Here is a 26,570-nt window from a genome sequence, read left to right as displayed (position 1 = left end):
ACTCGATCCCCGGACTCGAGGATCGCGCCCTGGTCCAAAGGCAGGCGCCAAACCGCTGAGCCACCCAGGGATCCCCTCTAGTCCTGGTTCTAAAGGTACTTGCAGAAAATTATCAACTAGTTGTATGATCATGAGCAAGTCATTTGAGGTCCTCGGATTTGTTTTCAAATTTGTTAAACACCTAGATGGATCTGTTGATTATCCAAGGACCCTTCATGCCTAATATGCAAATGATTTTTTACAATGCAGGACAGAGATTAAGTTCTGGGCTTTGGGGTTGTGGCCTGAATGAGAATTCCATCTGGGTCATTTATAAATGAGCAGAGGTCTTTGAATGAAGTAATTTAACCCAGTCTCATCCTTTATTTTTATTTTTTTTTCAGTCTCATCCTTTGAAAAAGGAATAAAAATATATACCTTATAAGGATTTTGTGGCCTTAAATGAGATAAGTATATGTGAAGTACTGAGCAGAAGAGTTGGCAAATTTAATCACTCACTAAATAAACTTAACTAATATCATCTCCCTTTATGGATTCTTAAAATATAGTTTCTAGTTCTCAATTTCTTTATCTGTAAAATGGGGGCGTAAGATCAGATAAAAATTCTGTTCAAAGATATAAGATTACATATTTGTAATAGACGGCTGAAGATCAGAGGTTGGAGAAAAAAAAGAGATATGCTTCACCCACCAGTACAATGCCTCTAACTTCCTGCCTCCACCTTAGTGCCCTACTTTCGTCCTTAGGGAGGGTGTGTCAGAATTTGTACCGGTTTTTTATTCAAGGGAGGAATTCAGAGATTCATGATTTTACCAAAATTGCACACAGCTAAAAAAATAATAATAAATCTAGGACCTTCCGTTTCCCCGAATCCTTCATCCATCCTTCTCCTACTCTGTATTTTCTCAACTGATTTTTTTAAACCTGAGTGCAGCCCGTTAGGGCTATTAAAATATATCATGTTAATTTCAGTTCCTAGTTCCAATTAAAACGTTAAGAATCCTTTTCTGTCATAAAATACACTAGTGGTTTTTACTTTCTCTTTTACTTAAACGATTTCAGGCAGACTGCATGCATTACTTGTATGGCAAGCTAAAACAGAATCTAAAAACTAAATAAGGGGCAGCCCCGTGGCTCAGCGGTTTAGCTCCGCCTTCTGCCCAGGGTGGGATCCTGGGGACCCGGGACCGAGTCCCACATCAGGCTCCCTGCATGGAGCCTGCTTCTCCCTCTGCCTGTGTCTCTGCCTCTCTCTCTGTTTCTCATGAATAAATAAAAATCTTAAAAAAAAAAGTAAAAATTAAATGAACTTGGCGAATCTATCAGCAATTTTCATAAGCATGTTCTTTTATGACTTCTTGGCAAAAAATGGTGAGAGGAGGGAACCAACTATTTAATTCACTATTGAAGATCTCCCCATAAATCCCTCCAGATTAGGGACGCTTTGGTGGCTCAGTGGTTGACTTGCCTTCGGCTCAGGGCGTGATCCCGGGGTCCTGGAATCGAGTCCCGCACTGGGACCTTGCCTCTCTCTCTGTGTCTCTCATGATTAAATAAAATCCTTAAAAAAAAAAAAAAATCCCATAGATCAGAAGCAAAAAGTTTCCACGCGGAATTAAGAGAAAAACGTTAAGACTCAGATTCTTGAGGTTGCACGAAACAGCATGAGGCAATATAACAGTCTTTAAACGTTTCCTTGTGACTGTCAGCCTGGAACAAACGACTTAAGTTCTCAGAGCCTCAGTTTGCTTACCTGTAAAGTGGGCATAACGATCATACCTACCTCCTACCTCACCAGATTGTTCCAAGGATCAAATACAACAATGCACGCAAAAGGACTCGAATAAATCCTATTCCTGCAACCATGTCGTCTGACATTTTAGTGTGGGGGCCTCAACAAAACCAAGGGACCTATGACAAGCCAGGAACTCGGTATTTTCCGCCGACTTAAGGCCGCTCTTGAAACCAGTCGGCTCATCCGCCGGGCACGGTGCTGTAGCCGCAGCGCAAGACTTCCCTCCCGCAGAAACCCCAGATCTCTCCGCGGTCGCTTGCAAAACTCCTCCCGGCGGATGTGAGGCCCCGCGAGGGTAGCGGCGAGGGGTGGGGGGGTGGGGGGGATGGAGGGTGTCGGGGCCCGCGACTGTCGCCATGGCAACCGCCACAGATTTCTCAACCCCCTACCCCGGCGAGGCTCCACCTCTTCCGGCCACACCAAAAGGCTGCACCGGAGAGGCTAAACTGAACGGCCCAAGGTGGCCGCTCTCGGCCCCTCGGCAACTTTCCCGGCCTCAGGCCCCAGAAGCACCGCAGGCCCCACGCTGCCCGCCGCTGACCTCCTCTTCCAGGCACTTCCGGGAGCCGCCGCCCTTTGCCCCCGGAAGTGGGCGGGAGAGGAAGCGGCTGGTGATGCTGGAACAAATATGGCCGTCCCGGCGCCGGTCGGGCCTTCGGGCTCCCGCCGTCCTTCGCTGGCCGCCGGCCTCCAGCTGCTCCCGCTACTGGGGCTACTGCAGCTGCTGGCCCAGCCTGGCTTGGGCCGCGTCCACCACCTGGCGCTCAAGGTAGGGCCGGCCAGGGCTAGGCAGGACCGGGCAGGGCCGGGCGCGGGGCGGAGGCCGAGGCCGCTTTCCCGGGCTGAGGACAACTTTGCCCCACGGTGGTGGGTCTCTGAGCGGTTGCCCCCAGCCCGCCTAGCCCCCGGCGCGGCCTCTCTCTGTGAGCGGGGTTTTGGGAACTGTGGAAATGTCCGGGTCCTCGGGCCGCCTGGAAGGGGCAGGAAGACTGGAGCCGAGCTCAGAGGGGAGGGGGCTGCACAGCGGCCTTAACCTCAAGGGTTGGGGGCGGGGGGGGGGGCGCTTGGAGTCCCTGCTGGCTTCCCTCGGTTCCTAGCAGAGAGCCTCCAGCTCTTCCCTCTGCACCTCTAACTCTTATCCCCCACTTCACTTGTCCACGGTGTCCACTCTTCCACCCTCTTGTGCCCCTCGAAGGTACGCGAAACCTCAGCCTCAGTTTCCTGGTTCGGCTTAGTGCGCTGTCTGGACCGATGAAAGTGGGAATCTTCAGAAGGAATCTCAAGTCTTGTCTTTTTTTTTTTTTTTTTTTTTTTAAGGAATTTCAGATATTGCTTGAAATACACGACCGAGAATTTAAAACCTGCATCAAAAATGTGTTTCTAATTAGAGGGCCTGCCCTTTTCTCCCTCGTTCCTGTCATTGTCTGTTTAGGGAAGAGATTTATGATAGGCCTCGAATGACCCCTTGGATCTTACTTTATAACTCACAGCTAACAGTCGTCTGAGGCTAGAACGTGCCTCCAGACAGTTCATCAGGTTAATATATTTGGGGGAGTAGAAACATAAGTCGTTAGGACCCAAAGCCCTCTACATGTTTTTCATAATGTACAATTTTCTAAGAAGTTGCGGGATTATAGGAAGTTCGTCTTATTAAAACACATTAACAGACCACAAAGTGTTGTATTTTGTGAAGGTAGAGTTTAAAGAATATAAAATGCAAATTAAAAAGCCTGGCCAGACCCATGCACCAACCTTTGGTTATCAGCTTTTGTTGTTTATAAGTAAAAATTATCCTAATTAAAATGATTCTTAAGTAAATGGCTCCTTTTGAGAATCTGTCTATAGATTCTCCGCACGTGGGGCTTGAACTCACGACCCCAGATCTATAGAACCTCTCCCCAGAGAAGTGCAGGTAGAAATGTAGACAAAGCATTCTTGTGGAATTTCTGGGACTTTTTGATCCTGCTGAAGTTTATCCCTAGGTCCTCGTCCAACTTAAGAACTCCAGATCTTCAGAGTGCTTTCATTTTATAGGTTGGGATCCTTAGATTAAGTAGTGTTAACTGAGTTCATACAGGTTATAAATTAGAGATGAAGCTAGTAATTTTTTTTTTTTTTTTTTTTTTTATAGAATACGAATAAAAGTTTATTGTACAAAATTGAGGCCTTCATATTTCATAGCTCAATAAGGCTAAACAAAAACTAAGTTATTTTTTAAAATTCACAAGAATTTCTTTCACTCACCCACATCCCAACTATTAAAATGGCCTGACCAAATGTTATCAAGACAAACACTTTAAATAACACCAAGTCCTTTAAAGACAACTATGCCATATGTTATTTTTTGGCATATGTGATCTTCATGGCATGGGACGGTGTGATTTTAAATCCCTGTAAAGCATCCCTGGCAGCTCCAGCCTGTCCATCATTTTCAAATTCAACAAAAGCAATGTCATGCCTTCCGGGTACCAAACGTACTTCTTTGAAGCCCGGAAACTGATTAAACAGCATAGACAACATCATCTCATTAGTCTCTTCTGGTAAATTGTTGAGGAATAAAATATAGTTTGGAGGGTAATCAGGGACCTGAGGATTTGGTGTTGAATTTCCTTGGGTATTTGCTGCATTTGGTGTTCCCTGACCAGGCTTTTTGCTTGCAGTGGTTGCAGTCTGTTCCACAGTTTTTGCTTTTTTCTTTTCCTTCTTCTTTTCTTTGTCAGCAAAAGTGCCACGCATTTTAGATATTATATCCGAATCTGTTTTTGCATACTGGATTCGCATTGGTTTGCCATAAAATGGAAATCCTTGTAACTGTCTCAAGGCATTTGTGGATGAGCCCAGTTCCTTAAAAATAACAAAGGCTTGCCCCCTCATCTTCATGGTCTTTAAAGCTACAATATCTACCACATGGCCAAACTGAGAAAACAGGGCGTATAGGGATCTCTTCAATTCTTCTTTTTTAATTTTGTCATTCATATTGTTAATGTAAATTGTATGATTTGGTCTGATATCCATGTTTGCAGTTAAACTGTTCAAATTGCCGGAGGCCTGCGCCGGTCCCGGGCGAACCCTGAAGCTAGTAATTGAACACACTGGACCATGTCCCTTGGTTCCCAGTCCAATGCTCTTTGTATATTTCTAGAATTAAAATGTTAGCATCATTGGGTAAATACTGATAGTGTTGGTAGAGATGAAAACATATGCGAACCTCAGTGGCAGAAGCAAACTACTTGGTGTAGTTCTGGTAATCGATTTCTTCCTGTTGTGCTAAATTACTTAATGTTTTTCATCTGTGTACATGTTTCATAAGTATTGTGGTAGTCATTGCAAAATAATACCGTAGTGCTTTCTTTTCTCATTTAATAAATATTCTGACTTCTTCCCTAAGGAAACAAATCACCCGAAGGGAGCCTATCAGAGCAGCAACATTAGATTGTTGTGTTTTGCTGGAGACTGGGAGAAATAGGAGACTTGATCAGATTGTACACCTAGACTGACAGAAGTAACATGAAGAAGTCACTAAGTACCATAAATATGTGTAGATCTGTTTAAAACCTTTTTATCATGGAGAATTTCAAACAGATACCAGTAGTAGACAGAATGAACTCCCATGTACCTGTCACCCAGCCTGAATAACCTTTATTAACCAGGGGCTGGTTCTGCACCATCCCCACATACAGTACTTCTGTCTTCACATTCTTTGTTTTTTATAAATAAAAGTGAATCTTTTCGTTTTTTTTATTCACTCTTCTTGTTCCATACTACACTTTTCTTTCTTTTTTAATCTCTCCGCACGTGGGGCTTGAACTCACGACCCCAAAAATCAAGAGTTGTGTCGCACACTCTACTGATTGAACCAGTTAGACACTCCCCCATACTATACTTCTCATCATTCTTCTGGTTTTCCCAATTTTCTCAAATTCCTTTTTTTTTTTTTTTTTTTTTTAAGTAGGCCCCATGCCCAGCATCAAGCCCAACTTGGAGCTTGAACTCACAACCATTCCATACCTTTTTAAGACTACCTTACTGAGGTACAGTTTACATTTCATAAAATAAATCCTTTTTAAGTATACAGCTCAGTGATTGTTAGTAAATTTGCTGAGTTGTGCAACTATCACCACAATCCAGCCATAGAACATTTTCATCACCACCAAAAGATCCCTTGTGCTGATTTGCAGTTAATTCCCATTCCCTTCCCCAGCCTCAGGCAACCTGTAATCAATCTCCTTCTTTTTTTTTTTTTTTTTTTTTTTTTCAGAGTCCTCACTGGAGATTTCCATGTAGGACATAATTTTTTTTTTTTTAATTTATTTATGATAGTCACACACACACACAGAGAGAGAGAGAAGCAGGCTCCATGCACCGGGAGCCCGACGTGGGATTCGATCCCGGATCTCCAGGATCGCGCCCTGGGCCAAAGGCAGGCGCTAAACCGCTGCGCCACCCAGGGATCCCCCAATCTCCTTTCTGACTCTATAGATTGCCCTTTCTGGATATTTCATATAAATGGAATCACACAATATAAGGTCTTTTGTCTATAGCTTTTACTTAAATTTTTGAGGTTCATCCATGTGTACCATGTCTTCATAATTCATTCCTTTTTTATGGTTGAATATTATTCCATTGTATGGATAGACCACATCTTTTCTTGATTCACCAGTTGATGACATTTGAGTTTTTTCATTTTTTGTCCATTGTGAATAATACTGCTACAAACATTCACATGTGTGTTTTTGTGTAGACATGTATTCTCTAGTTTAGCCTGTTTGTCTGTCCTTTAATTGTTAATTGGATCCAGAGGCTTGATCATGTTCAGAATTGATTCTTTCGGCAAGACCACTTCATAGTTAGTGCGGTGTTCCTCCATTGAGAGGTGTGCTGATCGTCTTTCTTTTTGTCGAGTTTGTCCTGTTGATGTCCAATGCTTACATCTCTGTTTGTTAGTGTCTTTAGCCTTTCCAAGCTGCTACAACAGAATACCACAGATTGGGCAGCTAATAAACAGCATAAATTTATTTCTCAGACTTCTAGAGGCTGAGAAGTCCAAGATCAAGGTGCTGACTTTGTGGAGGGCCCTATTTGTGGTTCATAGCTGGTGTCTACTTGCTGTGCCCTTATGGTAGTTGTGGTGAAAGATCTCTGTAACGAAGGGGTCTTCGTTACAAGAGCACTAATTCCATTCATGAAGGCTCAGGCCTTATGACATAAGTACCTCCCAGAGATCCCTACCTCCTAATATCATCATCTTTGGGGATTAGGATTTCAACATGAATTTTGGGGGAACACAAACATTCAGATCATAGCAATTAGGCATTTGATCCTTAATTGTGCTGTTTGCTGTCAAAGTATAGCACTGTCTTGATTAAAGTTATATGTTTTATCTTACAGTAGATTTTGTTATGTTTCTCAAATATGACACATGAGACAAAGGAAAAGTGTGTAAAGTAGAAACAAGTATTATTTCTTAGACACTCATATGCTCAGGAAAAATAGATAGTTTATATTAGTTATGATCCCTACCCAGATGCCATGCAGGCATGGAGGTTTCAGACCAGCAAAGAAAACAGATATGGCCCTCCATATTCTGAGTATAGACTTCCCTCTGTTGATGGGAGTTTTTCTCAGTATCTTAATACTTAATGACTTCAGAAACTTAAAATATGGAATGTAACAAAGCTTTTTCTGGATGATGGGTGGTTTCCATTCATTTAATCACTGTTTATTTTCTGATTCCTAACTTTGAATAAATGGTGTGTTTAAATGATCACTGATGTTGTTCTACTTTTTTTTTTTTTTTTTTTTTTTTGGAGAGAGGGAGTGCTTGCATGAGTGGGGTGGGAAAGTGCAGAGGGAGAGAGGGAAAGAGAGAATCCTAAACACGCTCCACACCCAGCGTGGAGCCCCATGCAGGGCTTAATCTCACAACTCTGAGATCATAACCTAAAAAGCTGAAATGAAGACCCATTCAACCGACTGAGCCAACCAGGCACCCCACTGATGTTATTTTATTTTATTTTATTTTATTTTATTTTATTTTATATTATTTTATTTTAATTTATTATTATTATTATTTTTAAAGATTATATTTATTTATTCATGAGAGACACACACACACAGAGGCAGAGACACAGGCAGAGGGAGAAGCAGGCTCCATGCAGGGATCTCCAGGATCAGGCCCTGGGCTGAAGGTGGCGCTAAACTGCTGAGCCACCCGGGCAGCCCTTATTAGTATTTTTTAAAGATTTTATTTATTTATTCATAAGAGACACAGAGAGAGGTAGAGACAGGCAGAGGGAGAAGCAGGCTCCATGCAGGGAGCCAGACGTGGGACTCGATCCCAGGTCTCCAGGATCATGCACTAAACCACTGAGCCACCCTGGCTGCCTTGATATTATTTTAATAGTCATTTTTAGATTCTTACTAATGGGATAAAAAGGGATAATCTGAGTTTTATGTTAGAGTTTGTCTGAATATAGTTTTTACATGTGAACTTTTATTTACAAATACAAAATATTTTGATTACTGATAATTTTAGCTTTCAGGTAGCTGCTGCATATGAGATGGTAGCAAGAGAGTTTTGCTAAACTTTGAGTGCTTTGGTTTAATTTGGACGTTTCTTGGGCTGAGTACATAATTTTATGGTAATCATCCACAAATTATAAACCATAGTCATAAATCAAAACTTTATACCAGCAGTTTAATATAGTTTAGGAAATTGCATGACTTTGGAATAGACAGATGTCAGTTGGAATCCTGACTTCCTTCCAAATAATGCTATAATTTTTAGAGTAGTCACATAAGACATCCTCTACACCAATGGGATCTAGATCAGAAGGTGTTAAGTGAAAAGGTGGATTAAAGCAGAAAGTTGCACAAAGAGTATGTACCTGAAATGTGTTTTTTTTTTTTTTTTAAGATTTATTTATTTATTCATGATAGACAGAGAGAGAGAGAGAAAGAGAGGTAGAGACATAGGCAGAGGGAGAAACAGGCTCCATGCCAGGAGCCCGAGACAGGACTCCATCCAGGGACTCCATCCCGGGACTCCAGGATCACGCCCTGGGCCAAAGGCAGGCACAAAACCATGGAGCCACCCAGGGATCCCCTGAAATGTTTTGTTTTGACTTAAAACCTGTGTGTGTGTGTGTGTGTGTGTGTGTGTGTAGTGTTCATTGACTAACACGAATGATTTTAAGCTTACTAGATGATTTTGCAACATACGCCTTCTCTGGTCTTACTCATTCAGCAGATACTCATCAGGTGTCTTTTTTTTTTTTTTTTTTTTTTATTCATGAGAGACACACAGAGAGAGAGGCAGAGACATAGGCAGAGGGAGAAGCAGGCTCCATGCAGGAAGCTCGACATGGGTCTCGATCCTGGGACTCCAGGATCACACCCTGGGCCAGGTGCTAAACCGCTGAGCCACCCAGGGGTCCCTCATCAGGTGTCTTATATGCTGAGCAGGCACTCCTCTAAACACAGGCTGTGTCAGTGAAAAGGGCCGAGACCTTGTACACATGGAGCTTTCATTCTAGAGGTAATGGACAGTAAGTTCTGAAACACATGAACGCATAAGTAGTCTAAGATTGGGATGAATTGAAAAGGAAATAAAGCAGAATCAGGGTAAAGAGTGATGGAGTTGGAAGCCGTTCTTGATGGGTTTCTGAGAGGGCCTCTCTGAAAAGATTGTATTTGAGCAGAAACTTAAAGAATGAGGCAAGCATTTGAGGGTCTAGGGGAGAGAATTGCAGGCAGAGGAAGCAAAAGTGCAAAGGCCCCGAGTAGGACAGTCTTCATTTCATTTGTCTTGGAAACTAGGGGGAGACCTGTGTGGCTGGAGCAGAGTGTTCAGGGGTAGAGTGGAAGGCAGGAGGGGAAGATAAGGAGGTACACATGAGCCCAGGCCTGAGATATGTGTATTGTATTTTGTGCAAGGAGGAACGTGCCTTGGTTTTTGGCATAAGGGAGGAGTTCCGTGAAGAAGGGACATTAAAACAGACCTGGGAAGTGAATAAGAATATGCCAGGGAGGGACACCTGGCTCAGTGATTGAGCATCTGCCTTTTGCTCAGGGTGTGATCCCGGGGTCCTGGGATCAAATTTCACATCAGGTTCCTTCTCCCTCTGCCTATGTCTCTCTCTTTCTCTGTGTCTCTCATGAATAAATGAATAAAATCTTAAAAAAAAAAAAAAAAGAATATGCCACGGTGAGGGGGAGTGTGGTTAGAGTGTGAGTAGAAGAGAAAGCATTAGATACCAGTGTTCAGGTGCTACTCTGATCCTCAGTTCCCTCATTTATAAAATAGGGATGATGCTTGTTCTCTCACAGGGTAGTTATAAGGCTTAGGTATAATTTATGTAAAACCATAGTATTGAGTAGTAGAACAAACTAAATAGTAGTTCATTCCTTCAACATTTATTAAATGGCTACTATGTGCTAGGCACTAGAAATGCAAAAGTGAGACAGGCACAGAAACAGGTAGTTGGGGCAGCCCTGGTAGCTCAGCGGTTTAGCGCCGCCTTCTGCCCAGACTGTGATCCTGGGGATCCAGGATCAAGTCCCACGTCCGGCTACCCACATGGAGCCTGCTTCTCCCTGTGCCTCTGCCTCTCTGTGTGTGTCTTTCATGATTAAATAAATAAAATCTAAAAAAAAAAAGAAAAAAAGAATTAGTGCTGGGCAGCCCATGTGGCTCAGTGGTTTAGCTCCTGCCTTCAGCCCAGGGCGTGATCCTGGAGTCCCGGGATCGAGTCCCACGTCAGGCTCCCTGCATGGAGCCTGCTTCTCCCTCTGTGTCTCTGCCTCTCTCTCTCTCTCTCTCTCTCTGTCTGTCTCTCATGAATAAATAAATAAATAAATAATTTAAAAATATATATCTTTAAAAAAAAAAGAAAGAAATAGGTAGTTGTATTTTGGGGGCATTTTTTGTTGTTTGTTTTCTAAGTAAACTCGATGCCCAACATGGGGCTTGTACTCACAACCCCAAGATCAAGAGTCCCATGCTCTACCGACTGAGCCAACCAGACAACCCTCTTTTGCATATTTTTAATTGGATTTTTTTATTATTATTGAGTTTTGACAGTTCTTTATATGTTCTAGATACTAGCTCTTTGTCAGATATGTGCTTTGTGCCCTGGAAACTAGGAGTTTTGATACAGCATAGTGTCTTTAACAGTCATGCCCTGGGACTGTGGGAGCACAGAATTCAGAACCTTTTCTGAGAGCTTAAGACAAGATTTCCTGTAGGAGGTAACGTGTGTTAAACCTCAAGAGTTTACATGTTAGGAAAAGGAATTAGCTAAGAGAAGCATGTGGAAAGAGATCGTCCAGAGTGGACAGCTTCATGAGCATGGCGGCAAGAAATAGTCTACTGTCGTGGTGTTGGTGTACAAAGTGAAGCGCAGAGGAGAAGAAATACGTAGAGGTAGGCCATAATAGCATGTAAAGGCACTTTTGAGTCTGTAGCATTCAGGGAGCCACTGTAGTTTTTTTAGGTTGGCAGTGACTGATTTTACATTTCATTTCATTTTATTTTATTTTTTTAAGAGAGAGAGAATGTGAGAGTGGGGAGAAGGAGAGAGAGAATCCGAAGCAGGCTCCATGGTCAGTGCAGAGCCAGCATGGGGCTTATTCTCATGACCCTGAGATCATGACCTGAGCCAAAATCAAGAGTCAGACACTTACCCAGAGGAGCTGCCCAGGCACCCCTGAGTTTACATTTTAGATAGGTTTCTGTGGACGCTTGATCAGGGGGACAGGACTGGAAGCAAGGGATGAGCCAGTTATAGGTGGAGTCTGGGTGCAAGATTAGGGCCTAAAGTAGGGGGCACTGTGGAGGTGGGGGGGAGAGAAGAGGGTATAGACCACTAGCTGTTTTTGTTTTGTTTTTTTTAAGATTTTATTTTTAAGTAATTTCTACCCCCCAACACAAGGCTTGAATTTACAACCCTGAGATTAAGAGTCATGCTCCACTGACTGAGCCAGCCAGGTACCCTGACCACTAGCTCTTTAGAATGTTAATAATGGACAGATGTAGAGGCGAAGGAAGGGGGTAGCATCCAGGTTGCTGGCAGATGTTGTAAAGGTGGATGCTGGTGCCACCACCTAGCAGACTATAGGAGGAAGACCAGGTAATACTGTTAACGTGACTTCAGATTTGGTAAGAGAATGCAGGAGCAAGATGCATATCTATCCCCAGATTGTAAATATATGTTCCCACTCTCCCACTCACATTCATGGTAAAAGGATTAAGTCTGGGGAGATGATTATCGAACTAGCATTTTTGCAGGATATGAAGGGCAGTTCCTGTGTTATTACCCATTATCAAAGCTGAATTACTCCTTTTCCTCCTATTAAACCAACAGAGTGAAGCACTGTAGCTTCGCTTGAGCACATGCTGCTCTTTAGTTAATTGGTATGGCCAGAAGACAGCAGGTTTCCATTTTGTTTGGGCTTGAATAAATGAACATATGGATTGATCTGGGTCTTCTTCATTTTTCATAACCTTTCCTACCTTTTATGCACCGAAGTGGGATAGTTGATAGCACTTTGAAGGATATTTTAATACCAGTACTGGCCATTTGATCTAGAAAGAACTCCTGAGTGAACCTCAGTGTTCACTTTATTTATTTGTTTAAAAAATATTTTATTTACTTATTTGAGAGAGAGAGAGAGCACGCCAGAGAGATTAATCACAGAAGGACAGGGAGAGGGAGAAGCAGACTCACTGCTGAGCAAAGAGCCCAATGCAGGGCTTGATCCTGCATTAATTTGGATTATGACCTGAGCCAAAGGTAGAGATGCTTAACTGACTGAGCCACCCGGGTGTCCCTCAGTGTTCACTTTAAATGGTTCCTTACATAGACCTTTCAGGGTTTCATCTCTTTTAAGTACAACTATGTATCAAGCATCCAGTCTTCAGCATATGTGTATATAAGCACATCACAGGCCTTTTTTTAATGACTACCTTTTGGTGGCATATATGCCAATTTGCTTTCTTCTAAGAATAGTGCAGAAGAATCAAATATTTGATCACTAGAGTTTCTTAATAAGACAACCCTAGAAAATTCTAGTGATCGTTTTGTCTTTTTTCCATGTTTATTGCCCCTGCCCCTTCCACTAATGCTATTACACATTTTTGTTTCTTCTTCTTATTTTTCTCTCTCTTAGCGCACCCTCACATGTAGCTTACTACTTTTTTAACTAGTAGGAAAAATGTTGGGGTCAAAAAATATTGGCTGGACTAGCGAGTAGGTTTTCTTTTCCTTCAAGCTCTTTATTTTTTTTAATAGATAACTGATTTTTTTAAAAAAAAATTTTTTATTGGAGTTCGATTTGCCAACATATAGCCTATCACCCAGTGCTCATCCTGTCAATTGCCCCCCTCCGTGCCCGTCACCCAGTCACCCCAACCCCCCGCCCACCTCCCTTTCCACTACCCCTTGTTCATTTACCAGAGTTAGGTGTCTCTCATGTTCTGTCACCCTCTCTGATATTTCCCACTCATTTTCTCTCCTTTCCCCTTTATGCCCTTTCACTAATTTTTGTATTCCCCAAATGAATGAGACCATATAATGTTGGTCCTTCTCCGATCGACTTATTTCACTCAGCATAATACCCTCCAGTTCCATCCATGTTGAAGCAAATGGTGGGAATTTGTCGTTTCTAATGGCTGAGTAATATTCCATTGTATACATAGACCACATCTTTATCCATTCATCTTTCGATGGACACTGAGGCTCCTTCCACAGTTTGGCTATTGTGGACATTGCTGCTATAAACATTGGGGTGCAGGTATCCTGCCGTTTCACTGCATCTGTATCTTTGGGGTAAATCCCCAGCAGTGCAATTGCTATTTTTAATTCTTTGAGGAACCTCCACACAGTTTTCCAGAGTGGCTGTACCAGTTCACATACCCACCAACAGTGCAAGTGCAAGAGGGTTCCCCTTTCTCCACATCCTCTCCAACATTTGTTTCCTGTCTTGTGAATTTTCCCCATTCTCACTGGTGTGAGGTGGTATCTCATTGTGGTTTTGATTTGTATTTCCCTGATGGCAAGTGATGCGGAGCATTTTCTCATGTGCTTGTTGGCCATGTGTATGTCTTCCTCTGTGAAATTTCTGTTCATGTCTTTTGCCCATTTCATGATTAGATTGTTTCTTTGCTGTTGAGTTTCATAAGTTCTTTATAGATCTTGGATACTAGCCCTTTATCGATAGGTCATTTCCAAATATCTTCTCCCATTCTGTAGGTTGTCTTTTAGTTTTGTTGACTGTTTCTTTTGCTGTGCAGAAGCTTTTTATCTTGATTAAGTCCCAATAATTCATTTTTGCTTTTGTTTCCCTTGCCTTCATAGATGTATCTTGCAAGAAGTTACTGTGGCTGAGTTCAAAAAAGGGTGTTGCCTGTGTTCTCCTCTAGGATTTTGATGGATTCTTGTCTCACATTTAGATCTTTCGTCCATTTTGAGTTTATCTTTGCTTCACCTCTGTAGTTGAAGGATAACATATGAGCTGGGTAATTAAGATCTAAAACACTTCAGTGTGAATGATTAGGAGGATGGGTATGTGTGTGTATGTATGTATACACACACACACACACACACTGCATTGACTAGTGTCCCTCCAAAATTAATATCTACCTGGGACCTCAGAATTTAGCCTTATTTGGAAATAGAGTGTTTGCAGAAGTAAGTAGTTAAGATTAGGTCATACTGGATTGGAATGGGCCCTACTTCCAATATACTGGTGTCCTTATAAGAGACACACACAGAGAAGGAAGGCCATGAGAAGACAGAAGCAGAGATTGGGGTAAGGCATTTGCATATCAAGAAGATCCAAGCATTGCCAGTAGCCACCAGAAGCTCAGAGGACAAGGGAGGATTTTTCCTTAGAGCCTTTACAGGGAGGACAGCCATGCCTACACCTTGACTTTGAACTTCTAGCCTCCAGAACTGTAAGAGTATAAATTTCTGCTGTTTTAAGCCACTCAGTCTGTGGGCATTGGGACAGCAGCCCTTGGAAACGAATGCAATATGTAATAACCTCATTTCAAAGCTCTACCTTCTGGGACACCTGGGTGACTCAGCGGTTGACCATCTGCCTTCGGCTCAGGGCATGATCCCCGGGTCCCAGGATCGAGTCCCATATCAGGATCCCCACAGAGAGCCTGCTTCTCCTTCTGCCTGTGTCTCTGTCTCTCTCTGTGTGTCTCTCATGAATAAATAAAACCTTAAAAAAAAAAAAACAAAGCTCTGCCTTCATAGCAATATGTTATCACTTTGTTTTTGAGTAATGACTTTTTTTATATTCTTTTATTGGGGTTTGATTTGCCAACATATAGTATAACACCCAGTGCTTATCCCATCAGGTGTCGTCCCCCTCAGTGCCCATCAACCAGTCACTTTATCCCCCTGCCCACCTCCCCTTCCACTACCCCTTGTTCGTTTCCCAGAGTTAGGAGAGTAATGACTTTTAGAGAACATCTTTAGCAATTTGATGTTGTGATGATCATAAGTAGATAAATCAAGTCCCTTTGCATGAATACTTGAAAACCACTACCACCTGATCAGGATCACACCAGCCTTATAATGGTGGATCTTACTTAAACCAGTGGTTTGGTTTGTGAGCCCTCCACCCCCAAAAAAAGGTATCTGAAAAGTTTTGGGAAATGAAGTCCTTTTTTTTTTTTTTTTTTTTTAAATATTTTATTTATTTACGATAGACACAGAGAGAGAGAGAGAAGCAGGCTCCATGCCGGGAGCCTGGTGTGGGACTCGATCCGGGGTCTCCAGGATCGTGCCTTGGGCCAAAGGCAGGCGCCAAACCGCTGAGCCACCCAGGGATCCCCAAGTTTTGGGAAATGAAAAGAGAATCTTCCTTATCCATGCTTTGCCTCTCTCAGGGTCATGGACCGTTAGCTGATCCATCTTGGTAAACCTCATACCCTTCCTAGGCAGCCTCCAAAACTGGTCATTATGTAAGATAAATGTGGTTAGCTTTGTCCAGAGTATTGATCAGGGTAGTGTAGAAAAGGATGCAGGGACTCTTGGGTGGCTCAGTCAGTTAAACATTTAACTCTTGATTTCGGCTCTGGTTATGGTCTCAGGGTTGTAAGATCAAACCCCATGTCAGGCTCAGTGCTAAGAAATGGAGCCTTTTTAAGATTTTCTCTTTCTCTCCCTCTGCCACTGCCCCTTTCTCCCTCTGAAAAAGGAAAAGGGTACAGTGTGCTCCTGCAACAGCGTAAGGTCAAATCCCAAATCTGGGCCTTGGGAGCATGGAAGACGACTTGGTCAAGGCCCAAATCTGGGCCTTGGGAGCATGGAAGACGACTTGGTCAAGGCAGCTAGCAGTTCATCCAAGGCAACGCAGAGTGAGACAGGAAGTGAGCTGGGTGAATGGGACACTGAGGTAGATGCTGTTGGTACATTCAGTGTTATTTTAAATCTTTCATCCCTGCTGCCAGAATTGTGGTATGTGAGGTTGCTGTGTGCAGAGTGGAGACCACTGGTCCAGGGACAGGTGTTCTGGGCTCACTTGGAAATGAGGTGTCCTGTAGAATATGTTATAAGTGGTGGTAATAGCTACTTGTTTATTAAAGTATCCAGTATAAGGTAGATATTGTGCTAAATATTGGATATTTTTATTTGTTAACTCTTTGTCAGCTCTTTGAAATAAATGTTATCCCTACTTTATGAATTAGGGAAACAGAGCTTGGGTTACAGAAGTGGGGGTGACAGCATTTGAGCCCAGGATCAGGGCTCCTTCCATCTTACCACTTGCACTGGGCAAGCAGCCCTCACTTGACTGTTACCAACGAGAGCCCTGATTGCCAGGACCCCAGACTTCTGTGTTTTGCATTTTCTTTCAGCTTCTAGTTTTTCTCTCATATGCTTAGCTGTCAGAATTTTGCTTTACACTTGATCTTAGCCAAAAGGCCGAGAAGCGATCAGAATTTTGCTTTATTGAGTAAATCTGACCTCATTCCTTTTATAAGTTGCTGTCTAAATACAGTGAGCTAAGAATTTGATTATTAAGCTTCATGAGGGAGTGTTTCCTATCATCAATAGTAGGCAGGCAGTGAATGGTAGATGGTAGTATTCTTGCTTTTCTCTGTTGTAGAGAAACTTGATTGTGGGTGTCTTTTGCTGAGAGACACGTTTGCTTACCTTTCGGATCTGATGTTTGGTTTGTTTTATTTATGTTTGTTTGTTTGTTTGTTTGTTTTAAGTAGGTCACAGGCTTAGATGCTATTAGAAACTAGGTAGATACAATGTGTGAGCTGGCTTCAGGAGACCCCAGGGAGCATGGCAGCTGAGGAGCACATGTTTCTTCTGTAGGCGGCTGCTGCTGCTCCACTTTTGCTGCATTGGAATGTGGCCTAGACATACTGGATCTTATGGTTCTTTTTGTTGTTGTTCCTTCAAGAAACGTTAGAAATTCTGGTTTTTATATGCTATTAGCTAGCAACTAATTAAAATTAAAAAAAAATGTTGGCCAAATATAACACATTTTACAGGCCATACCATCTGTGGACTGCCAGTTGGTGAGCTGTTTAAAATGAAGTCACCAGGTAGGTGACCTTCAGCTAGCTCAGTTAAGTGTTACTGTATTTATTCTTTAAAGTTCAGTTTATGAGAACAACAAATTGAAGTATCATTACTCCACTTGTGTTTATATTTGAAAGCAACTTTAATGTGAAATTTTGGGAAAATTAAAGCAAAAGTATTCCTTATATTCTGATATTTAATCAGGAGAACAGGATTGTTCATGCAAAACAACTATTGTTAAATGAGGAGAAAAGAAGAAAATACACCAGAATAGTAATTGTCTTTAGGGGTTATGAGTGTTTGACCTTTTTTTGTTTTGTTTTTAAAGGTTTTATTTATTTATTTGACAGAGAACACAAGCAGGGGACCTGCAGGCAGAGGCAGAGGGAGAAGCAGACTCAGCTGAGCAGGGAGCCCCATGTGGGGCTCGATTCCAGGACTCTGGGATCATGACCTGAGAAGAAGGCAGACGCTTAACAGACTGAGCCACTAGGAGCCCCATATCAGTATTTTTTCCTATTTCATGTCCAGATCAGATCTTTCTTCTGGAGCTCTGGATAGTTAAATCCATCTGCCTATCCCAGCTTCTGCCCACTTGTCTTGTAACCACCTCTGCATGTTGGCAACCCACTTGTCCTTCCACTCCTTCACTCCCAAACTATATACTTTTCCTCCAGATGGTCTTTCCTTGGTAACTGGAATCACCAGCTACTCATTTTCTCAAGCCTGAAATCTCTCCATGACGGTCATCACTGAGTTCTGTGAATGTGTGTTCTAAGTAGCTCTCTCAGTCCATTCACTGCTCTCTTTTGTTACCACTGCTACCATTAGGTCAGGCCATCCTTCTACTTTATGGGCCAGTGTGATCTCCTAGCTGGTGTCCCAGCATTAGTCCACTTCATATTTGTCTTGTAGCTGGAGTGAGCTGTCTAAAAACCAAATCCAGTCACCTCACTGCCCTTTTAAGCCATCAGGGGCACCCTGTTCACACCTTAGGGGGGAGCTCACATTCTTAGCGAGACAGCCAGAGTTTCTGTGAGTTCCTCTCTTCTTGCATTGCTGATTCTTTCTTTAGTATCTCAGCTGGTAAGCGTACAGCTTGGTGAATTTTCTTATGATGGAACACCCCCATGTAACCAGCACCCAGGTCAAGAAACAGGATCTTACCAGCATTCCAGAAGCCCCCTGGCTCTCCCTTTTAGTCCCCAAAAGTCCTGAAATAGCCAACACAAATCTAAACAGAAGAGAGGGCTTGTCTTACTTGATTTCAGATCATAAAGCCATATGATACTGTAGTGGGAGTGAAACAGATCAATGGGACAGAGTAGGAAGTGCAGATAGAGACTTAGATCTTAATGAGATATTGATACATAATAGAGCTGACCTCACAGGACAGGTTGCTCTGAAATAGTCTTAGGACAACTGGCATTCCATATGGGAAGAAAAAAAGTAAATAGAGAACTACCTTACCCAAAAATATATTCCTAGGGACGCCTGGGTGGCTCAGCAGTTGAGCACCTGCCTTTGGCCCAGGACGTTATCCTGCAGTCCTGGGATCAAGTTCTGCATGGGTCTCCCTGCATGGAGCCTGCTTCTCTTTCTTCCTATGTGTCTGCCTCTCTTTCTGTGTTTCTCATGTAAATATTTTATTTATTTATTCATTCATTCATACATACATACATACATGAGACCAAAACGTGGAAACAACTCAAACTTTTAGAATAATGTATTAGTGTTTTATGGCCTTGAATAGAGAAGGATTTTTTTTTTTTAAAAAGGTTAAAAATACTATCAGGAATAAAGATTGATAGGCTTTGTCCTTCAAAATTGAAAAACACTTCTATGGCAAAAGATACTACCCAGTTAAAAAAAAGAACGGAAAAAAAAAAAAAAAAAAGAACGAGAAAAGACTGGGAAGGTACCTGTGACATAGAAGTCAAAGATTGAGAGGCAGAATATATAAAGAACATAAAAAGAAATCCAAAAGGAAAATGAGCATAGGCCATAAAAAAGGCATTTTGCAAAAGAAAACCTCAAATGCCTAATAAACAGATAAGGTGCTCAAACTTATGAAATATCAGGAAATGCAGCTGAACTAGTGTCAGCATGGATTTCTCTCAAGAGTAGGCAAAATGGAATGTCTGACATCAAGGTTCAGTGAGGATGTAAGGAAACTTTCTATACTTTGGAGGTCCATTTAGCAATTTCTAGTAAACTGAAGAGTGCACACTCTGTGTTCAGGATTTCCACATCTAGATGTATATACCCTTGATGTCCACACAAATATGCATAAGATTTGTACAGGGGTGTTCATAACAGCACTGTTACAACGTGAGTGAAAATTACCTGAATGTACATGGATGGGGAAGTGGATATACAGATCTTTCTTGACTCATAATCGAGTCCTGATAAACCCATTGTAAGTTGAAAATGTCACAGGTTGACTGCATTTAATACATCTAACCTACCAAACATCATAGCTTAGCTTGGCCTACCTTAAACTCCTAGAACACTTAACATTTGCCTACATCTGGACAAAATCACCTTACACATAGTCTGTTTTGTTATGAAGTGCTGAACATCTCATGTAGCGTGTTGAATACTGTACTCAAAGTGGCAAACAGAATGGTTGTCTGTGTAGGGGTTGGTTACCATTGTGATTGCAGGGATGCCTGAGAGCGACAGCTTGCTTCCACTGCCCAGCATCATGGGAGAGGATCATGTATACCTCTAGCCTGGGAAAAGAGCCAAATTCAAAAATTCGAAGTAACGGTTTCTACTGAATGTGTATAGGCTAAAAAATTATAATTTGAACCATAAGTTGGAACTGTCCATATTGTGATGTACATGTGGTGGAATACAAGCAGGTAAAATGTGGAACTAGAGCATGCTAAATGTATCAACACAGGAAGGTCCTCAAAAAATATGTCTGAAAATGAAAGTTACAGAAGTATTTATACATCATGACACAGTTTATCCAAAGTTTTAGAACACACAATGATACTATATGATATTTATGGTTATGGATATATCTAGTAAAAGTATTTTTAAAAGGAAAAATAGGAAAGCACCTAACCAATTCATGAGTGAAAAGGGGTGTGGGAGATCAGGGTTCAATAGAGAGGTACAGAGGCACTTAATTCTTTGTCACCAGTGTTTTATTTCTTCCCTCCCTCCCTTCCTGTGGATCTGAAGCAACTATAATATAGACATTTAGTAAGTTTGGAGGGTGGGTAAATGGATATGTGTTGTTACTCCTTTTACTTTTGTACAACTGGGAGGATGGTGAGCCTCCTGAAGCCAGGGGCTGGCTGGCTTATCTGGCTGTCCATTTGATGCATGGTGCCCAACACATGGTAGGAGTTTGGCAGGTGTATGTTGAATGAGGGGTTGAATACATTTCTGTGTCCTAGTTTTTCCTCAAATGATCGCTTACTACTGGAAAAGGTATTGTTGCCATGTTTGTAAAAATAGAAATTCTCGGGGATCCCTGGGTGGCTCAGCGGTTTTGCGCCTATCTTTGGCCCAGGGTGGGATCCTAGAGCCCCAGGATCGAGTTCCACGTCGGGCTCCCGGCATGGAGCCTTTCTCTCCTTCTGCCTGTGTCTCTGCCTCTCTCTCTCTCTCTCTGTCTGTCATAAATAAATAAAATATTAAAAAAAAATTCTCTGAATCTGGGTAGTGGGCTTGTGAGTGCCCATTAACATGACTAATCTTGTTATGGATGCCACCATATAGCAAGACTATACGTTGTGGCTCTGCTTATACCTTTCTAACTAACATATGTTTTTTACAATTTTATATTTTTTTTTTTAGTAATCCCTGCACCCAACGTGGGGCTCAAACTCAGGACCCCGTGATCAAGAGTTGCATGCTCTATGGACTGAGCCAGCAAGGCACCTCTGTTGTTTATAATTTTTAAAAGTTACATTTGATTGTAAAAACTATTGTAAATCTCACTGTCAGAAGTCAAAAATGATTTTGTGAATATAATACTTCATTTTTAGAGGCATAGCTGGTAGAAAACCAAAAAGTATTTTGATTGGGTAAGTATAAATGAGAACATGAGTTTCAGTTACCTTTCATAAAGCATTTGAAAGAATGAAATAGTATTTAGTGTGTGAAAGGTGACTTTTTGCTGATCCAAAAGCCCGCCTACGAGGGCCACAGGCATGTTGAAGGGTCCTTTGTGGCCACAGGCATGTTGAAGGGTCCTTTGTGCTCCCTATTCCCTGGTTGGGTTGGTATGTCATTTTTCTACAGAACTTTAATGATCTTCAGATGCACATTCCCCACTTAACAGGTTTCTTTCTTTTTTTGGCGTCAGCACACTTATAAAATCTAAGATCAGGTTTTGGGCAGAGCTCTTCAGTGACTTCTAAGCCAAAGTCCAGCCATACTAGCTTCTTGTCCTCAGGCTACCAAGCTTGGTGCTGTGGCCTGAAGCACCCTTCCCCCTGAGGTCTGCGTGGCCCATGCCCACTCTGTCTTTTCTCTGCTCAGAGGGACTCCTCAGAGATGTTCTCCAGGACAGTTCCCCTCTAAGTGGCTGAATGGTCCAGCCTCCCCCTCCTCTCCTCTCCCTCCCCTGCACTGCCTCCCCTTCCCACTTTCCCTCCCTTGCTCTGTCTGATTCTCTGCAGCACTCCTTGGCCACTCCTTTTTACTGTGTTTGTGTTCCTATATCCTTTCTCTATTAGAATACAAAGTCACCAAGGCAGGACTTTTTTTTCCACCTTACTTAGTGCTCATTCTCAAAATCTAGAGCAGTGCCTGTGGGTACTCATTGTAAATACTTGTTGAATGAATGTACCTGTCTTTTTTTGTTTGTTATCTTACAGGCTTTCTTTTTTTTTTTTTTTTTTAAAGTAGGCTCCCTGCCAAATATGGGGCTTAAATTCATGACCCTGAGATTAGGTATTGTCTGCTCTACCAGCTAAGCCAGCCAGGCACCCCTCTCTCTCTTTTTTTTTTTAAGATTTTATTTATTTATTCATGAGAGACACAGAGAGAGGCAGAGACACTGGCAGAGGGAGAAGCAGGCTCCATGCAGGGAGCCCGATGTGGGACTTGATCCCGGGTCTCCTGGATCACACCCTGGGCCGCAGGCGGCGCCAAACTGCTGCGACACCGGGGCTGCCCCCACCCCTCTCTTTTTATTGAGGTATTTTAAAAGATTTTATTTATTTATTAGAGAGCAAGAACAATGGGAGTGGGAGAGAGCCATCAGGAGTTGGTGGGGGGAGGGGCCGAGGGAGAGGGAGAAGCAGACTGCTGAATAGGGAGCCTGACAGGAGAAGCCTGATGTGGGGACTCTGATGCCGGACTCCATCCCAGGACCCTGGGATCATGATCTGAGCCAAAGGCACATGCTTAAAGGATTGAGCCACCCAGGAACCCCAGGCACCCCTCTTTTGCAGACATTTTTTATTTTATTTATTTTTATTTTTATTTATTATTTATTTATTTATTTATTTATTTTTGTGATAGTCACACAAAGAGAGAGAGAGAGGCAGAGACACAGGCAGAGGGAGAAGCAGGCTCCATGCACCAGGAGCCCGACGTGGGATTCGATCCCGGGTCTCCAAGATTGCGCCCTGGGCCAAAGGCAGGCGCTAAACCGCTGCGCCACCCAGGGATCCCTGCAGACATTTTTTAAATGTTGGTATGACGGGCCTGCCTACATCCTTTTTTTTTTAACCACTACACTGATACTCCATTATAAGGAAGACTCGTAATTTATAAAAATCATTTTTTGTTTATAGAAATTTATATTGCATTTTATTGATTTTAGTAATTCTGAACAGCTGCTGTGACTATTCTTGTACATATATCTTTGTGTATCAGCTCTAGTACTTTTGTGGTGTAGATTCCTAGGCATGGGATTCCTTTAAATAGAAGGTACCAAATAGCCTGTATCTACATTCTGTCAGTTCACACTTCCACATGTAGTGTATAAGAGTGTTCAGCGTTCATTTACCCACATATTCACAACACACCACACTACGTTTTAATAACTTCTACTAACCAGATAGGAGAAAGGTGACAAACATCTTGTTTTAAGTTAACTATTGGTGAGGTCAAATCTCCCCAAGTTTATTGTATTTTAATTCAGATTTTCTTTGTAAATCAGAAATTTTAAGAGAACTTATTTCAATAAGAATTTACTCCTAAATGCTTATAACACATTTGTGGTGGTAAAAATAAAGTTGCATGCAAACAAAATAGGAAAAAGAGGGGGAAAATGCATCCATGATGATGACCTGAAACTGTAACACTTTAAACATACTTTTTGGGTAAAATTTTGGTGTAGAATTTTGATCCTCTTAAGATGAAGTTTTAATTTTACAAATAGTTTATTGAAGATAAAGACAAACTTTTCAGAAAAATCTGAAATCAGAATAATCTGCTGGTGCCTTTCCTCTAATTGGATCCTCTGTAATAAGTTAATTATATATTAATTCAGATTGTTTCAGCAGCAGCAGCAGCAAACTGATGCTTATTTCCTTGTTTGGATTAGTACTTCGGAGACTAATTGTGTTTCCACTGATTTCAGATAATATAAGTCTGCAAGTTTTTACCAGTAACCATATAAATATGTACCTGGGAATAGTCCTGTATTTTATGTTCCTGTAAACTTGACTTCTCATGGATGAGCAATCTTGTTTAATTAACCTGATAAGCAGTTTATTTTGGCTAAGAGCATAGCATGTGATTATGGTTATTTTTTCTAAGATGCTCTTATCAGTTATACACAGAAATATATTTTTTTAATATTTTATTTGTTCATGAGAGACACAGAATGAGAGAGAGGCAGACACAGGTAGAGGGAGAAACCGGGCCTCATGCAGGGAGCCCGACGTAGGACTTCATCCCAGGTCTCCAGGATCATGCCCTGGGCTGAAGGCAGCGCTTAAACCACTGGGCCACCCGGGCTGCCCCACAGAAATATTAATAGATGATAGAGCATCAGAGATTTGAGTCTATTTAGAATAAGATCCCATTTAGATGAGATTGTGGGTGGGGGGCAGTATAGAGGATCAAAGTGGACCATGAGTTGGTGGTTTGAAATTTTCTACAGTAAAAAAAAATTTTTTTTTAAGATTTTATTTATTTATTCATGAAAGACACACAGAAAGAGGCAGAGACACAGGCAGAGGGAGAAGCAGGCTCCCTGCGGGGAGCCTGATGTGAGACTCAACCTGAGGACCCCGGGATCATGCCCTGGGCCGAAGGCAGATGCTCCAGCCACCCAGGCCTAAGGTAAAATTTTAAAACAAAAGATAAACTCTCTATTTTGGTGGTAAAGAGTATGAGGTGGCTAAAAACACATGTTTGGGGCTTAAATAAACCTGAGTTAGTATACTGGCTTTGTCAACTACTAATGTTAGGATTTTAAGCAAGTTTTACCACTCCGAGCCTGTTTTCTCATCTATAAAATGGGCACAATAACACCTACCTCGTAGTGTTGTAGTAAGACTAAGTGGTGGTAGATAAAGCTCTTAGCACAGTACTGGCTACAAGATCAACTGTTTGCAATCTGAAATCTTTGGAGAGACAGACAAACATTACTGCTGTGTCAGTGCTAATGGAAATAATACTGGGGCCACCTGGCTGGCTTAGTTGGTGGATCATGTAATTCTTGATCTTGGGGTTTTGAGTTCAAGCCCCACGTAGGATGTAGAGATTACATTAAAAAAATCTTAAAAGAAATAATAAGGTGGTTGTTGAAAATGTAATTAAATCTTCATTGCTTGTGTCTGATATTGGCATCCTAACCCTACTCTGGCACCCCCTTCTTGCCTATGTCTCCTTTTGCTTTGTCACCCTGTCTTCCAGAAACTGACCTCGCTGCTCTTTCTAGGAGGGAGAAATTTGAGTGCTGAGGATTCTCTCTCACTCCTACCCCATTTCTAGATGTTGGTTGGAGTGCTCTGGCATAGGAGGTACAGACAGAATAGATGGGGCATTTGTCCCAGAATGCCCAATCTCTTTGGCTTCCACGGTGGAAGGAGAGGCTTCTATATTCCTGTTCAGTCAGGACTGACTATTGGCAATTTTTTTTTTGGTACTGAGTTATTTTTCACTTTTGGGGCCTCAGCCATTAGTGGTGTTTTGTAAATATTGGTCTACTTACACTGAATTGAATCAAATACAGTTGAAGGAGCAATTATGTATGACCTTCCTAGTTCCTTCTAGTTTCAAAATTTATGTTTCTATGATTTATAAAGCGAAATAGGGTTTGTAGTTGGTTCCATACATATCTTATTTGATATGATAGCTTAAAATGGAGATGGTTATGTGAGGGTCTTATATATAATCCTGGCAAATGAATATACTGAAAAATTTTTTGATTTTTTTAAAGTTATAAATACATGACCATTGTTAGGAATTTTATTTTTATTTTATTTTATTTTATTTTTATTTATTTATTCATGAGAGACAGAGAGAGAGAGAGAGAGAGAGAGGCAGAGACACAGGCAGAGGGAGAAGCAGGCTCCATGCAGGGAGCCCGACCTGGGACTCGATTCCGGCTCTCCAGGATCACACCCTGGGCTGAAGGTGGCACTAAACCGCTGAGCCACCTGGGCTGCCCCAGGAATTTTAAAAATAGAGAAAAGTATAAAGAAAAATTGTTGCCTACATCCCATTGGTACTATTTTTTTTAGGACTTTATTTATTCATGAGAGACAGAGAGAGACAGACAGACAGACAGACAGAGAGAGGGGCAGACATAGGCAGAGGGAGAAGCAGGCTCCACACAGGGAGCCCGATGTTGGACTTGATCCCGGGACTCCAGGATCACACCCTGGGCCAAAGACAGGCGCTAAACCGCTGAGCCACCCAGGGATCCCTGGTATTAATTTTTTCGTAGTTTGATGAATTTCTTTCAAATCTTTTATAAATAAAATAAGTGTAAATAAATAAATATATATATATTTTGCAAATTTAGCTCTTACTGTAGTTAGTTTGGATTTTGCTCTTTGCATGTAATACAAAGAATTGGTTTCTTGAAGCCTAATTTTTTTTTTTAAGATTTTATTTATTTATTCATAGACAAAGAGAGAGAGAGGGGCAGAGATACAGGCAGAGGGAGAAGCAGGCTCCACGCAGAGAGCCTGACGTGGGACTCGATCCTGCGTCTCCAGGATCACGCCCTGGGCTGCAGGCGGCGCTAAACCGCTGCGCCACCGGGGCTGCCCTTGAAGCGTAATTTTTGTATG

The 26,570-nt window shown here is 42.0% G+C and overlaps 3 protein-coding genes across 6 annotated transcripts in view; 1 reads left to right on the top strand and 2 right to left on the bottom strand.

Annotated features, from left to right (window-relative positions):
- FNBP1 (formin binding protein 1) overlaps window positions 1-2,337 on the bottom strand; it is a 152,642-nt gene extending 150,305 nt beyond the window's left edge. The window contains exon 1 of the mRNA XM_038549043.1: window positions 1,784-2,337. The gene's annotated coding sequence lies outside the window, so the exon portion shown is untranslated. The remainder of the gene's footprint in view (window positions 1-1,783) is intronic.
- GPR107 (G protein-coupled receptor 107) overlaps window positions 2,248-26,570 on the top strand; it is an 81,754-nt gene continuing 57,431 nt past the window's right edge. For 2 of the 4 annotated variants that reach the window (XM_038549059.1, XM_038549058.1), the window contains exon 1: window positions 2,248-2,564. In XM_038549059.1, coding sequence (XP_038404987.1) covers window positions 2,424-2,564 — 141 coding nt within the window. In that variant the 5' untranslated portion in view covers window positions 2,248-2,423. Of the gene's footprint in view, window positions 2,565-21,162; window positions 21,393-26,570 lie in introns of all 4 variants that reach the window. The other 2 variants (XM_038549062.1, XM_038549060.1) reach the window with 2 other exon arrangements.
- On the bottom strand, window positions 3,929-4,865 carry LOC119876667 (U2 small nuclear ribonucleoprotein B''). The gene has a single exon (XM_038549063.1). It carries the CDS (start codon window positions 4,808-4,810, stop codon window positions 4,133-4,135), a length of 678 nt encoding a protein of 225 aa, XP_038404991.1. The 5' UTR covers window positions 4,811-4,865; the 3' UTR covers window positions 3,929-4,132.

The sequence above is a fragment of the Canis lupus genome, chromosome 9, assembly GCF_011100685.1.
Source record: "Canis lupus familiaris isolate Mischka breed German Shepherd chromosome 9, alternate assembly UU_Cfam_GSD_1.0, whole genome shotgun sequence".
Lineage (NCBI taxonomy): Eukaryota > Metazoa > Chordata > Mammalia > Carnivora > Canidae > Canis > Canis lupus.
Note: the sequence above shows the minus strand (reverse complement) of the source record. Positions and strands in the feature narration are given on the sequence as shown.